The 12,598-nt window shown below is 40.1% G+C and overlaps 1 protein-coding gene across 3 annotated transcripts in view; it reads right to left on the bottom strand.

The window, feature by feature from the left end:
- The window catches only part of LOC115464700 (synaptosomal-associated protein 25), a 161,319-nt gene that overhangs the window by 32,196 nt on the left and 116,525 nt on the right, over nucleotides 1-12,598 (bottom strand). For 2 of the 3 annotated variants that reach the window (XM_030195061.1, XM_030195062.1), the window contains exon 5: nucleotides 2,018-2,135. In XM_030195061.1, the coding sequence (XP_030050921.1) occupies nucleotides 2,018-2,135 (118 nt within the window). Of the gene's footprint in view, nucleotides 1-2,017; nucleotides 2,136-2,270; nucleotides 2,389-12,598 lie in introns of all 3 variants that reach the window. The other variant, XM_030195063.1, reaches the window with a different exon arrangement.

Below are 12,598 nucleotides of genomic sequence, written 5' to 3'. Positions count from 1 at the left end.
GTATAAGTCAGTAGTATAATGCTCTTTAATTAAAAAAAAAAACATGATAAGCTTTTGGGTCTGCAGTAAAAGAATGTCACCTTAGTCCATGACATTAACCCAGTTTCATGAGATTAACTACCCCTAGTTTATTGTCATACATAGAACTGGTTCCCCACTTCTTAAATGACTATAAACACTGCAAGCTACATTCTTGTCTGCTTATTTTTACATGAGGGTAAGTGAGTGTACAAACAAATAAATCTGGAACTGAAAGTTGCACATATCTGCAGCATTTGTTAACTATCAGAACCATTTAATCTCCAATAATGCCAAAGGACATAAAATAAATGTTCCTAAATACTACAATGAAGGTGGCTCATTTATACTTTCTGTTGCTCATCTTTCTTTTGGAAATTTAGGAAAACGTGAAAAAGGGAAGACTGTGTTCCATAAAATACACCAGACAAAATTAGTCAATTAGAGATTTCTAAAATAGATTACACGTCATGTCATAAGGTGTTGCACGTCCTCTAGAAATGATCAATATCTTAGCTTCCTGTTAGAATGTTAGTAAAATAATGTTCTGTCAATAACACCTCAGATAGACTTTGACTATATAATCACATGCTTTTGTTGTAATACTGAAAGAAAGCAGGACATTTAATCTGAAATGTTATTGATAATATTAATACATATTTGATAGGCTATATAAAACACATGAAAACATTACTCATGGGAAATTTTCATATGCTTTGAATACTGGGGTCTGTAAATTCTCCATAACAAGAAATAAAAAAAAGAATTGTTGAAATTTCTCTCAGTTCTGCTAGAAACTACTTGGGTTTCAAATGTTGATTGAATTAGGCTGCCAGTAACCATATTAGCTCTGGAGAAAGTTGGAGTCCCAAAGGTTGGAGAACCATTAAAAGAATCAAGAAGAAAGACATAATATATGAGCTTTGGAGACCTCGCAAACCTCCTCTTCTTAATCTGAAGTCCTAAAAGCTCACATACTACACCATTTCTCTTTTTGGCCCATTAAAAAGCAGCACAGCATACAAAAATAACATTAAGTTGTTTAAAAGAGTAATAAGCATTTTCTCTAACATGATGATTTTCTTCTACCTAAATAAGTTATCTGACCCTTGGTTTTATTATTGTTTTTAGATTTTAGTTTAAAAAAGGACAAGAAAATTTTATAATTGGTTATAAACAAACACCAATTACCTCTTCAATGTATTTAAAGAAGAATTATCTTGGTTTGGTGTTTACTATACCTTAGACGCTTAACTCTTGAATTTAACATTAATCAATTAATTTGCAGCTGTTCTAAATTGATGCACAAACTTGGCACATTTTAGTCCTAAATTAGCAATTAATTTTGAAGAGAACAGCTTTCTTTCCATCATACTGAGCCTCCAAAATATTCATTTCAACATTTTTACTAGCATACAAAAGTACTTCATTTAAAGGCACCAGAACCATGAGCCATCAACAATTAAAGATCTAATGAAACATTGGAAAATGTCACATGGTTAGACTGCAGATGACTGATCAGATGATTTATTTTGGCATCTGGTCAAACAAGAAATTCACTGAGCAAACTGAAAAGCTAGTAGTCCCTACTAAAGCATTATTTCAATTATGGTAAGCCAAATCATTTGGACTATGCTTTCCAGTGGACTGACTTCTGGTTTCAGCCTTATTCAAAAAGTAATTACTTTTTCTGAAATTAGGTAGTGAAGGATAAAACAATGATTTTTGTTGTCTACATAATAGCAGATTGCAGTACATGTTATGCAAAATGTTGGCATGCTGGCTAGAATGGTGGGTATCATGCAGCATGCACTGCAGTATGCCTGATTTTAATGTGTATAGTTCCCACTTAGTTGTCCGCACTATGAGATGAATGCATTGGAATCAGTACTGAACTTCTCTGCATGCCACATGCTCATCCTGCCCATAGTAAGGATGAGCTGCACAAGGCTTAGATATCAGCCTTGGGTGCTCAAAGGTTCAGGCAGGCAGCACCTACTTGTTACAGGGACAAGAACAAAGACCACAGAATTTTCCTAGGTCCGTCAAATTCTTTTCTGCTTCTTTCATGTCCTTATTGATTTGTTCCAGTCCCTCCTCGATGCGTTCCAGTTGTTCTGATTAAACACAAGCATTTTATCCCCACAGAATGAAGCAGATGAAAAAAGGGACAAAGAAGAAAGACAAAACTTCAGACATTCACTGTGACAAAAACTGGACACCAGAGAGCAGAGTCGGCACCCAGTACCTACTTGTTACAAGGACATATGAAAAGGCCACAGCATTTCCCTAAATCTTTTAAATTTTTCTCGGCCTCCTTCATGTCTTGGTTGATATGGTTCATGCCTTCTTCAACACGATCGAGTTGTTCTGGTCAGGACAAAGGGATGACAGTATGGAATGAATTTTATTTGTCTTCAACAGAACATGGAAGATGATATGTCAACTGAATTATATAAAAAAAGATATATGAATGCATTCTTCCAACTGAGGCATTGCAGCTGTGATGTATGCAGGCTCAGTGTTGAACTGGGATGCCTTCTATTAATATGGGTAGATTAAAAAAAAAGATGTTCAAATATTGTAATTCAAAGAAAATGTAATGGCATTTGTAGGCCTCTGTAATTGCCCATGTCTTGACCACAGCACATTAACTCAATACAACACAGAAGTTCCATTCAAACAGTGTAACACATTGCGCTCATGACATGTTTCAATAAAAAAATCTCTGCTGCAAATCATAAAAAGATGCTTTATAGTTCAATATAAAAAATAGTAATTTGTTTTAGAAAAAATAACTATTGGAAAACATCAGAGTTACTCTAAGTTTTCCTACAGATGGATAGAATAAGATTTGCCTTCCAATGGATTTTCAGTTCTTCAAAGAAATATAAAATATATTTTGTTGACTGAAGAATTTTATGAATATTTCAGCTATAGCTAAAATATGGTACATTGCAGAGATGGAAGTGTCACAGGATATATTGCATGTAATGGAAAATCATCAAATGACCCTTAACAGACACTAGTTATTAGTGATCAAAAAGTGGATAATTGTAAAATTTTTAATCAGATTTAGGTCAGCAAAAATATATAAAATCAATCTTAAAAAATAAAAAGATTTTAAAATGTGCTTTTGTTAATCATTTCTCTTAGAATTATATTGATTAAAAAATCCAAATGCTCAACAGAACTGACAGGAAAAAGAACTAGAAAACACAGAAATGGTAAATGGGGATAAAATGTAGAAATGGAATTAAACAATGTAATTCACAGTTAGAAAGACACACATTTTACAGGGTGTGAGTTTAGAAGTCTTCACAAGATTACTGCAACAGTTTTCTCGAGGTTGTTCATTGAGTTCATACTGGTGAGTGTGGAAAACTGAAAAGAAACATTATCACCATTAAGGTAGCTAATACACTTGGTGGGGCATTTTCAATAAAATGTCTAAGTCCGATTTTGGATGTTTTGCTAGAAACATCCAAAAATTGAGAGGTGAACATAGCCATTTTGGAACCTGAAAAAGTCTTTTTGGTTTGAAAATTGCCTTTTAACTAGATGTTTTGTGTTCAGTGCGTTTTTCTTTTGAGACCATTTGGAAAATAAAACTTCCAAGAGAAAAATGCCCCAAAACCAGCCATTGGGATGTCTGGGGGCCATCTGTAGACTGGCAAGACATCCCATAAGAGTAGTGGGGTAGCCTAGAGGGCACTGCAGTAGACTTCACATAAAAGGTCTCAGGTATTCATCTCACCATAAGCTCCTTATATTGTATGATGAGTGGATACGTTCCACCTCAAGTGTACTAGTTAGAGTGGGATATGGGCCTGGGTCCCTTCTCTACAGTCCACTGCACTGAACACTGGCTACTCCTGGGACCTGCTTGATGATCTAATAGGAATGACCATCATAGGTGAAGCTGTCATAGAGCCTGGTATGTACTATCACTGTCACATCTTAGGGGCTGGGAGGGTGTCAGTGATCACTGGGGAATAAGGAGGGTTATGCCTTAAACCCTCCAGTGGTCAACTGGTCATTTAGGGCACCTTTTGATCACTTACTTGTGATTGAAACAGATCTTAATTTTGGCCCTAGATGTTTTCATTTTGTTCCATTATTGCAGAAAAACATCTTATCTTTTGCCGCCCATGACCCACCTAAAACATGCCCCCAACATGCCTCCTTGAAATTTGAATAAACTGTTCAGCAAAATGTTTAAAATTGGGGTGTCAAAAATCACCATGTGGACATTTTTGAGAGAAAAACATCTTTCTGCCACTTTATGACGTTTCTTGGATGTTTCTTTGTTTTGAAAATGAGCCCCTTTATATTACTAGTAAAAAAGGCCCGTTTCTGACACAAATGAAATGGGCGCTAGCAAGGTTTTCCTCGGAGTGTGTATGTTTGAGAGAGAGTGTGTGTGAGAGTGACTGTGTGTGAGAGAGAGAGTGAATGTGCGAGTGTGTGTGTGTGACAAAGAGAGAGTAAGACTGGGTGCGAGTGTGTGTGAGAATGAGAGTGTGTGCCAATGCCCCTCCCTCCCCACCCCACTCCCACGTCAGCACCCAAACAACTTAAGACCACCAGAGTTGTGCACTCAATCACGGTTTTCTTCAAAAGTCCTCACAGCACAAAACTTCTTCCCACATACACCTGGCTGCGCCACAACTGCAACATTCTCGTTGAAACTGCACACAACCAGGTCTGCAATGTCTCTCCTACCCATGCTTGTGTTCACAAGAGTTCGATGCTCCAGTCCGCCACCACCGAAACCTCTTCAGATGACTATCCCAAATAGTAAGGAAATCACTTTTGCTCCATCCGAAACGCAACACCAGCTATACCGCCAGGTAGAGTTCCTCGCTTTTCCCGCCTCAGATATGAATTCGCCAGGACCCTACAGTTATCACTGTGTCCGAGCTGGATCACGCGCTCGTATTTGCACAGTTGATGTCTCATGCCTCAGTTGGCTCGTAGCGACCATCAGAAATCCTCCCCCTCTCCCGAAGCCCCCTCCTACATTTCCCACAGCTGAACTGCGGGCTCTGCTCAAATCCCACGACAGCTGATCCTGGGAGTATTGCCGGGCTCCTCCTCTCCCCTTCTCTGTCTCATTAGCTTTCTGTTGCCTCGCTTTCCGGCCACTCTCGCTGGATTCTTCTGCTTTTTGTTTTCCTTTTCAGTGAAGTTTAGGGGATGGAGATGGTGTTGCGAACTGGGAAGGGCTGAATGACGACACCCTCATGCGTGTGACGTCACGTTCCATTGCCTGGCAACTCTGCAGCATTCCCTTCCAGTGATTGGTCTTTATGAACAGGGAAGTACGTGACGTCATATCTGAGGCGGGGAAAGCGAGGAACTCTACCTGGCGGTATAGCTGGCGTTGCGTTTCGGATGGAGCAAAAGTGATTTCCTTACTATTTCATTTCAGGAGATGGATACAGCAGGAGCATGAATGCTTCAAGGCTTCACTTTCTCAGCTTCAGAACGTTGGAGGTGCGTTTTATTATATAGGATTGTAGTTTTACTTTACAAAAATGGCATCTAAAGAAAAGTCAGTGTGAGGAATGTGTGGAGCAATGAGATGTTATTTAATCACAAGTCCACTATAAAAGAGTACTGGTCTCTGTGTGATTCCACAAAGTTTTTGCAAGGTCCTTATGGTATAATGCCTCTCCATGGTGCAACTGCACCTCAAATATTCTGTACAATTCTGGATACCGCACCTCAAAAAATATATAGTTGAAGGGTAACCAAAATGATAAAGGGGATGGAATGACTCCCCTATAAGGAAAGGGTTAGGTCTCTTTAGCTTAGAAAAGAGGTTTCTCTGGGGAGATATGATAGAAGACTATTCTATAATGAGTAGAGTCGAATGAGTAGACATGAATCTCTCATTTGCTCTTTCCAAAAGTAGAAGAACTAGGGGGCGCCCAACCAAGCAGTCCTTTTATCAAGCTGCAGTAAAAAGTGGCCATAATGCATCCTTATGCAGGTTTTTCCTGTGCGCTAAGGCCATTCTTACCACAGTAAAATGTCCATGGACTATTGTTGTTATTAGCGTGTGAGTACTTACTGACACCTATTCTGTAGACAGTAAGGGCTCACATGCTAATCTGCAAGTGGTAATGTAGCTGTACTAACTGATTAGTGCAGGAAGGCCCACTCTCCACTCCCAGACACACCCCATCCAAAAAATGTTTAAAAATATTTTTTAGCATGTAACTACTGCACGCAGATTTAGAAAGCCATTTTAAGCTGCTCGGCTTAGCTCCAGGTTCAAAATGCCAACTTCTGGCCCCCTCTTCTGCAATCAATTCTCAACTCATTTGAACCCCCTAAAGTGCATTTCTCCTCTTCTTCAGTCAACTCCCCCCCACCCGACCCCATCATATCTCCTCTTGAGGTGGTGGTTTTTCCAGCAATGTTATTGGCAGTCTTGAAAGCATGAGTTAGCGCTCACATATAATGAGTGGTACAACACGAGCAAGCTGCTTAACACAGCTTAGTAAACATGCCCTCATGTTTGTTGCACACAACCTCCCACGGCACACATGCTGAACAGCAACGCGAAAAGAGAGAAATGAGAGAAAGTCAAATATTTGTGAAAAAGAGTTATACTATAGATCCATCTTAGGCCAACTGAGGTAGTAATGGCAAAATACCAGCTCATCAAAATGGGACAAGTATCTTTTTAAATAACTTTGGTGGCAAAATTCCTTTTAAATGCGAAACAAAAATATAAAAAATTAGCAATGTGAGTAAGCTCTTGAGGCTATGATTAAACTGGCTACTTAGCATGAAGGGTGCAATTCCATAGAATAGGCTCCTGTCAGGTGCCCTGTTACAGAACTGCCCTTCATGGGGTTAATTTTATAAAGGGTTTTTTGCACTTATAGATCTCTCTTATAAAATTACCCCATGTGTAAAGTACTTGCATTGACATGAATGTGTGTACTTTTATACATCCAAGGTATATACCGTGTAGGATGGAGGAGTTTGAGCAATTGCAAAATAAACATACTGGTTATAAAATACACACCTAGGATTGGATGGGGTTAAGAGAGAATCATAGAAGGGTCGGGAGGCGCCCTGTTCCCTCTAAGCCGAATGGGTGTCCTCTAATTGCTTTGCTACCAGTGTGGGGTGGTGCTTTAATATTGTGATTTCAATCACTAGGGACAGGTGGGTTCCCTGGAGTCCTGCAGGACTTGCTTGTCCCTCACTATTGAAAATGGGATAGTGAAACAGCACCTCCCATTTAGAAGCTAATAAACTACTGTTAGAGATGTCTGCCATGTGGTGACTCCTGTCTTTTGTATGGAATTAGGGAATTGGGACTCTCGCTAGATCTGGTCCCTGGTGCCAGAATTACTGATTTCATAATCAACTTATATAAAAGCACACACGCATTTGAATTTATTTATACTTTTTAAACAATTTTTACAATTGAACTCTTTTGAGAATGATCAGTTGTCTTATTTCCTAATATTATTGTATTGATTGTTGCACTGTAACTGAAATTTTTTAAAATTCTTTTTATTTGCATTTAAATTTAAATTCAAAATAAATTGAATAAGAGTAAAAGGTTAATATAGAAAAGAAAAATACAAAAAGGAAACAATCATTTCAAAACAACAATACTACATCAAATTAACCCTATCTAGTCCACAAATAGAGGAAGGCAAAAAGTCCATATCCCTGGGAAAATAGGGAATTCAAAAGGAAACAATATTATTAAAATAACAGCAAGTTGAATGACAATACACTACAGCTCAGACTGATTGAGGTAAATCAGTCTCCATTTTTAGTAGAACCTTTCCCTGCCAAGAAAAACTGCAATTGGGAAACATTATAGAATATATATTGATGATTATCAAAGTAGATAATACATTTACATGGATATCTCAACTGGAAATTAGCACCAATATCAACCACAAGTTGCCGAAGAGAGAGGAATTGCTTGCGTCTGGATTGAGTGGACCTTGCCACATCAGGAAATATGGAAACTTTCCCACCAAAAAAAATTCAAGTCTTTAGACTTAAAATAAAGATATAATAAAGTTTCCTTATCTTGATTGAAAACAAATGTAACCAACAAGGTGGTCCTCACAGTAACCTCCTCATGAGATTTTTCCAAGCTATCGGTCAAGTCCAAACTAACCGAGGACACTTCCACCATAGATGATTCACTAACCAGCGTTGATTGCTTCTTAGGAATTGAAATATAATAAATTATATGTAATGGAGGGAAGCCCTCCGGTGAATATTTAAACACCTCTTGTAGATATTTGTAGGAAGCATTATTGTAATTAATTGAGGAAACTTCAACAAGCGCAAGTTCTCCAATTTTCTCTGAAACAATAAACGATCTTGCGTTAAAACACTTTGAGTCTGTTTTAACTGTTGAACCTGGCTGTCATAGCTTTAAACTCCCCCTCATAAATTTTTAAAGCATCTTCTAGTTTTTGAATCCTGATTGATTTTTCGCCTACCGTACGGTAGGAAGTACTGAGGCACATACCTTGTGTATAGATTCTAGAACTGACCAAATAGAGTCCAATGTTACTTCAACAGGTTTAACCATGGAAGGAATGACAATGCATTTTCCTGAATCATCCTGAAATCCTCCTGATATGGTCAAGACCGATGTCTGGCTTCCTGATGGTAGAAGTCCCAAGTACTTGGTGACCCCACCCCTCCAACAGAAGCTGTAGGTGGCAATGGTATTCCAGCTGCTGTATGTGTCTCAGGGGTCACCATAGATTGAGGAGCAGGAGGATTAGCTGGGCCAATCGGGCTGTGTGGTATCATTCTCCAGTACATGGCTCTTCCTCATGCCCTATACAGCAGAAATACCAAATGTGACATTTCTGGCGCATGAACTGAATAAGCTCCATCTGCCGAAGAGAAGGAGAAGATGAGCTTGAGGGAGAGGGGTGCTCAAGGCTTCCCCTTTTGTTAAGGCATTGAAGAGATCAGGTAAGGCAAAGCACTCTAAGAAACAAGATGGAGCTCAGTCAGCAGCATCCTTGCTGACAGCCATCTAGCGCCACCCTCTGCACTGTAATTGAATTTGCTGGCATTTCCTGCTTGGAAATTCTGGCATTCTGAAACCAAAGTGATGTATAGCAGCAAGAACATTCGTTCTCAAATTAAATCAAACAGCTAGGTAGCAATCCAGAGCAAACCTTTCCTATGTTAGACTGAAAATAGCATCTTTCCCTAAAATAAAAGTTATATTATTGTTATAAGCCAATGAGAGTGGATTAAAACAACTACTTTCAAGTCTGTGAATGACAGATACAATACTCCCAGTCCAGGTGCTCTATGGAATTTATTTTTTTTTTCAATTCCAGTTTTCTGAAGACCAAGTTTTAACCTTTTTTTCTAATCATCCTGAATATTTTACTTATATATGTGCCATTTGCCCCTGCAACATCTCTATTTTGAAGAAAACAAGTCTTGCTTAAACTGCACTTCTTTAACTTGCAAAGCACCCAGGTATGACAAAGAGGCTCTTTTAACAAGCTACGGGCCTCTTTTACCAAACTGCGCTAGCGATTTCCACATGAAAATGCCAATGAAGCTTATTCAAAGTAAATGGGCTTTGTCAGCATTGTCGTGCCGGGAATCTCTAGCATGGTTTGGTAAAAGAGACCCTATGTTGGGCAATGATATGCACCTAATGCAACTCAAAATGGTGGACCGTGGAACGTGCTCAGGTGTCCTGTGGTAAGTTTATTGTTTATTTATTGTTTTTGTTTATTTAAGAACTTGCTATACTGCCCTTCCAGCAGGTTAGAGTAGTGAGCAGTCTAAAAACAAATAGGAAAAGAACGCCATCATTTCAACAGGACAGAATACAGACAACACACTCAGGCCATAAGATAAAAACAAAACAAACCACATAGTAATTGCTGAAGTTCAACCACAGGCTAGGTAACCATCACTCAGTGTGGAGAAAAAGCCTGCTCACAGAAGTAGGTTTTTAAGATCTTTTTAAAAGTGGGAAAAGCCAATAAACTACGTATGTCTCGAGGTAATAAAATCCACAGGCAGGGTGCTATAAAGAAAAACAATGCCTTGTGGACTCATAATGAGCATTCCGTGGTAAAGGGAGGACCAGGTGATGTGCATCCAAGGAGCAAAAGTGCCTAGGAGTATAGGGAAGTATCAAGGTTGACAAATAAGATGAGAAACCAGAGCAAAGTGGAAGCCAGTGGAGAGACTGAAGAAAAGGTGAACAACAATCGAAACAGCTTGCATCGCAAAGAAATCTAACAGCAGTATTGTGTGATGTTTGTAAATGTTTTAACTCCAAATGTGGATGTGCTAGCTGTGGGCTAAAATATATTTTAAATTTTTTTTTGAGAGGGTGCGTCTGGGGTGGAGAGTGGGCTTTCCTGCACTAATCAGTTATCGCAACTACATTACTGCGTGGTAACTGGTTAGCGCATGTAAAGTGTTAGAGCCCTTATCGCCTACAAAATGGGAGGCAGTAAGGACACATGCGCTTATTTTTTAATGATCGCATACTGATATCAACATACTCCATGGCCATTAATATAAAAAATAAAAAAGGCCATTTTTATGGCCATGGTAAGAATAGCCTTAGCTCCTATAAATTTCATCCTGGCACCCAGGATTTCATACCCCCATAATTTTTTTCCCTACCGTAGTGCTGTCTGTACCTGCTTCTCTCCACCCTGCATAGCAATCAGGCTCTGCATATATTTGAGCCACGTGGTCCAGGGTGTTTGGGAAGTCTTGTGGGACTTGAAACCGTGAGACTTCCCCAACTTCCTGCACCATGTGGCTCAAGTATAGTCAATGAGCAGGCTGGAGAGATTCAGTTTCAGGCAGCACTGTTACGAATAAAGGATGGCAAGGGGCACAAGAGAGACTGGGTGAAGGCTGGGGGGATATGAGAAGAGACAGATTGTGTGAAGGCTGGGAGGGGGAGTTATGAGAAGAGACAAACTCCCCCTAATATTCAGCTCTATTTAATCAGCCAGAATGGCTGCTGACCGGTTAAATAGAATGTAACTGGCTATCCCCCGCTGAATATCCCCGGTTAGTGACTAGCAGATAGATGGTTATGTTGGCTGATACAGTATAACCAGCTATCCGTTGATTTTAATAGTTGGTTTCCTGGCCATATTTGGCCGCTTGAATATCTGGTATATCTTTGCCTGGGTTAGTGATAACCAGTGGAGGAGTGGCCTAGTGGTTAGAGAACTGGTCTTGCAATCCAGAGGTGGCTGGTTCAAATCCCACTACTGCTCCTTATGATCTTGGGCAAGTCACCTAACTCTCCATTGCCTTAGGTACAAACTTAGATTGTGAGCCTTCCTGGGACAGAAATATCCAGAGTACCTGAATGTAACTCACCTTGAGCTGCTACTACCTGAAAAGGTGTGAGCAAAATCTAAACAAATAAATAAACCAACTAAGTCTGAATATTAACTTAGCCAGATATCTTTAAACAGACCAAAAATAAACTGGATATTCAATGCCGGTCACCAGAAACAGCTCAGCATTAAATATCTGGTTTTAGCACCTAACTCCCATGGTGTGAATAACAGCCTCAGACAGCCTGGGTAAAGGCTGAAGGGGGATGGGGGGGGGGGGGGGTGTATGAGAGAGAAACAGATGGGGACCCAGGCTATGATGATATGTGAAACAAAGAGGCAATTGCCTCTTTGTTTCACCTTTCTAGAGGGTGCTGTCACACAGTTGACAGCATGCTTTGGGGAAGGGAGATTACTGACTCCTGCAATTGATTAACAGAGGTACCCTAAGGAACTGATTTATTAAAGTTTCTTTGCCCAGAGACACAAAATAGGAAAAAAAATCTTAGTAAGTCAATTTCTAAAAGAGCAACTGTTAATCTGGGAGAGGATTCCAAATTTAACCCCCCCCCCCCCCCAACTTCACTGGCGACAATGTTGGAATGGTGGGAAAGGAGAAGCAAGTGAACCTATCTGTTGGTGTTCCCCAGGGATCTGTCCTTGGACCCCTTCTCTTCTCAATCTACACCTCCTCCCTGAGCTCCCTGATCTCATCTCATGGTTTCCAGTATCATCTCTATGCTGATGACACCCAGCTGTATCTCTCCACACCAGACATCACCGCGGAGACCCAGACAAAGGTATCAGCCTGCTTATCCGACATTGCTGCCTGGATGTCCAACCGCCACCTGAAACTGAACATGTCCAAGACCGAGCTCATCGTCTTTCCACCAAAACCCACTTCTCCTCTTCCTCCACTTCTTTATCTCAGTTGATAACACCCTCATCCTCCCCGTCTCATCTGCCCGCAACCTCGGAGTCATCTTTGACTCCTCCCTCTCCTTCTCTGCGCATATCCAGCAGATAGCCAAGACCTGTCGCTTCTTCCTCTTTAACATCAGCAAAATTCGCCCTTTCCTCTCTGAACACACCACCCGAACTCTCGTCCACGCTCTCATTACCTCTCGCCTTGACTACTGCAACTTACTCCTCACCGGCCTCCCACTTAGCCATCTATCCCCCCTTCAATCTGTTCAGAACTCTGCCGCACGTCTTATATTCCG

The sequence above is a fragment of the Microcaecilia unicolor genome, chromosome 3, assembly GCF_901765095.1.
Source record: "Microcaecilia unicolor chromosome 3, aMicUni1.1, whole genome shotgun sequence".
Lineage (NCBI taxonomy): Eukaryota > Metazoa > Chordata > Amphibia > Gymnophiona > Siphonopidae > Microcaecilia > Microcaecilia unicolor.
Note: the sequence above shows the minus strand (reverse complement) of the source record. Positions and strands in the feature narration are given on the sequence as shown.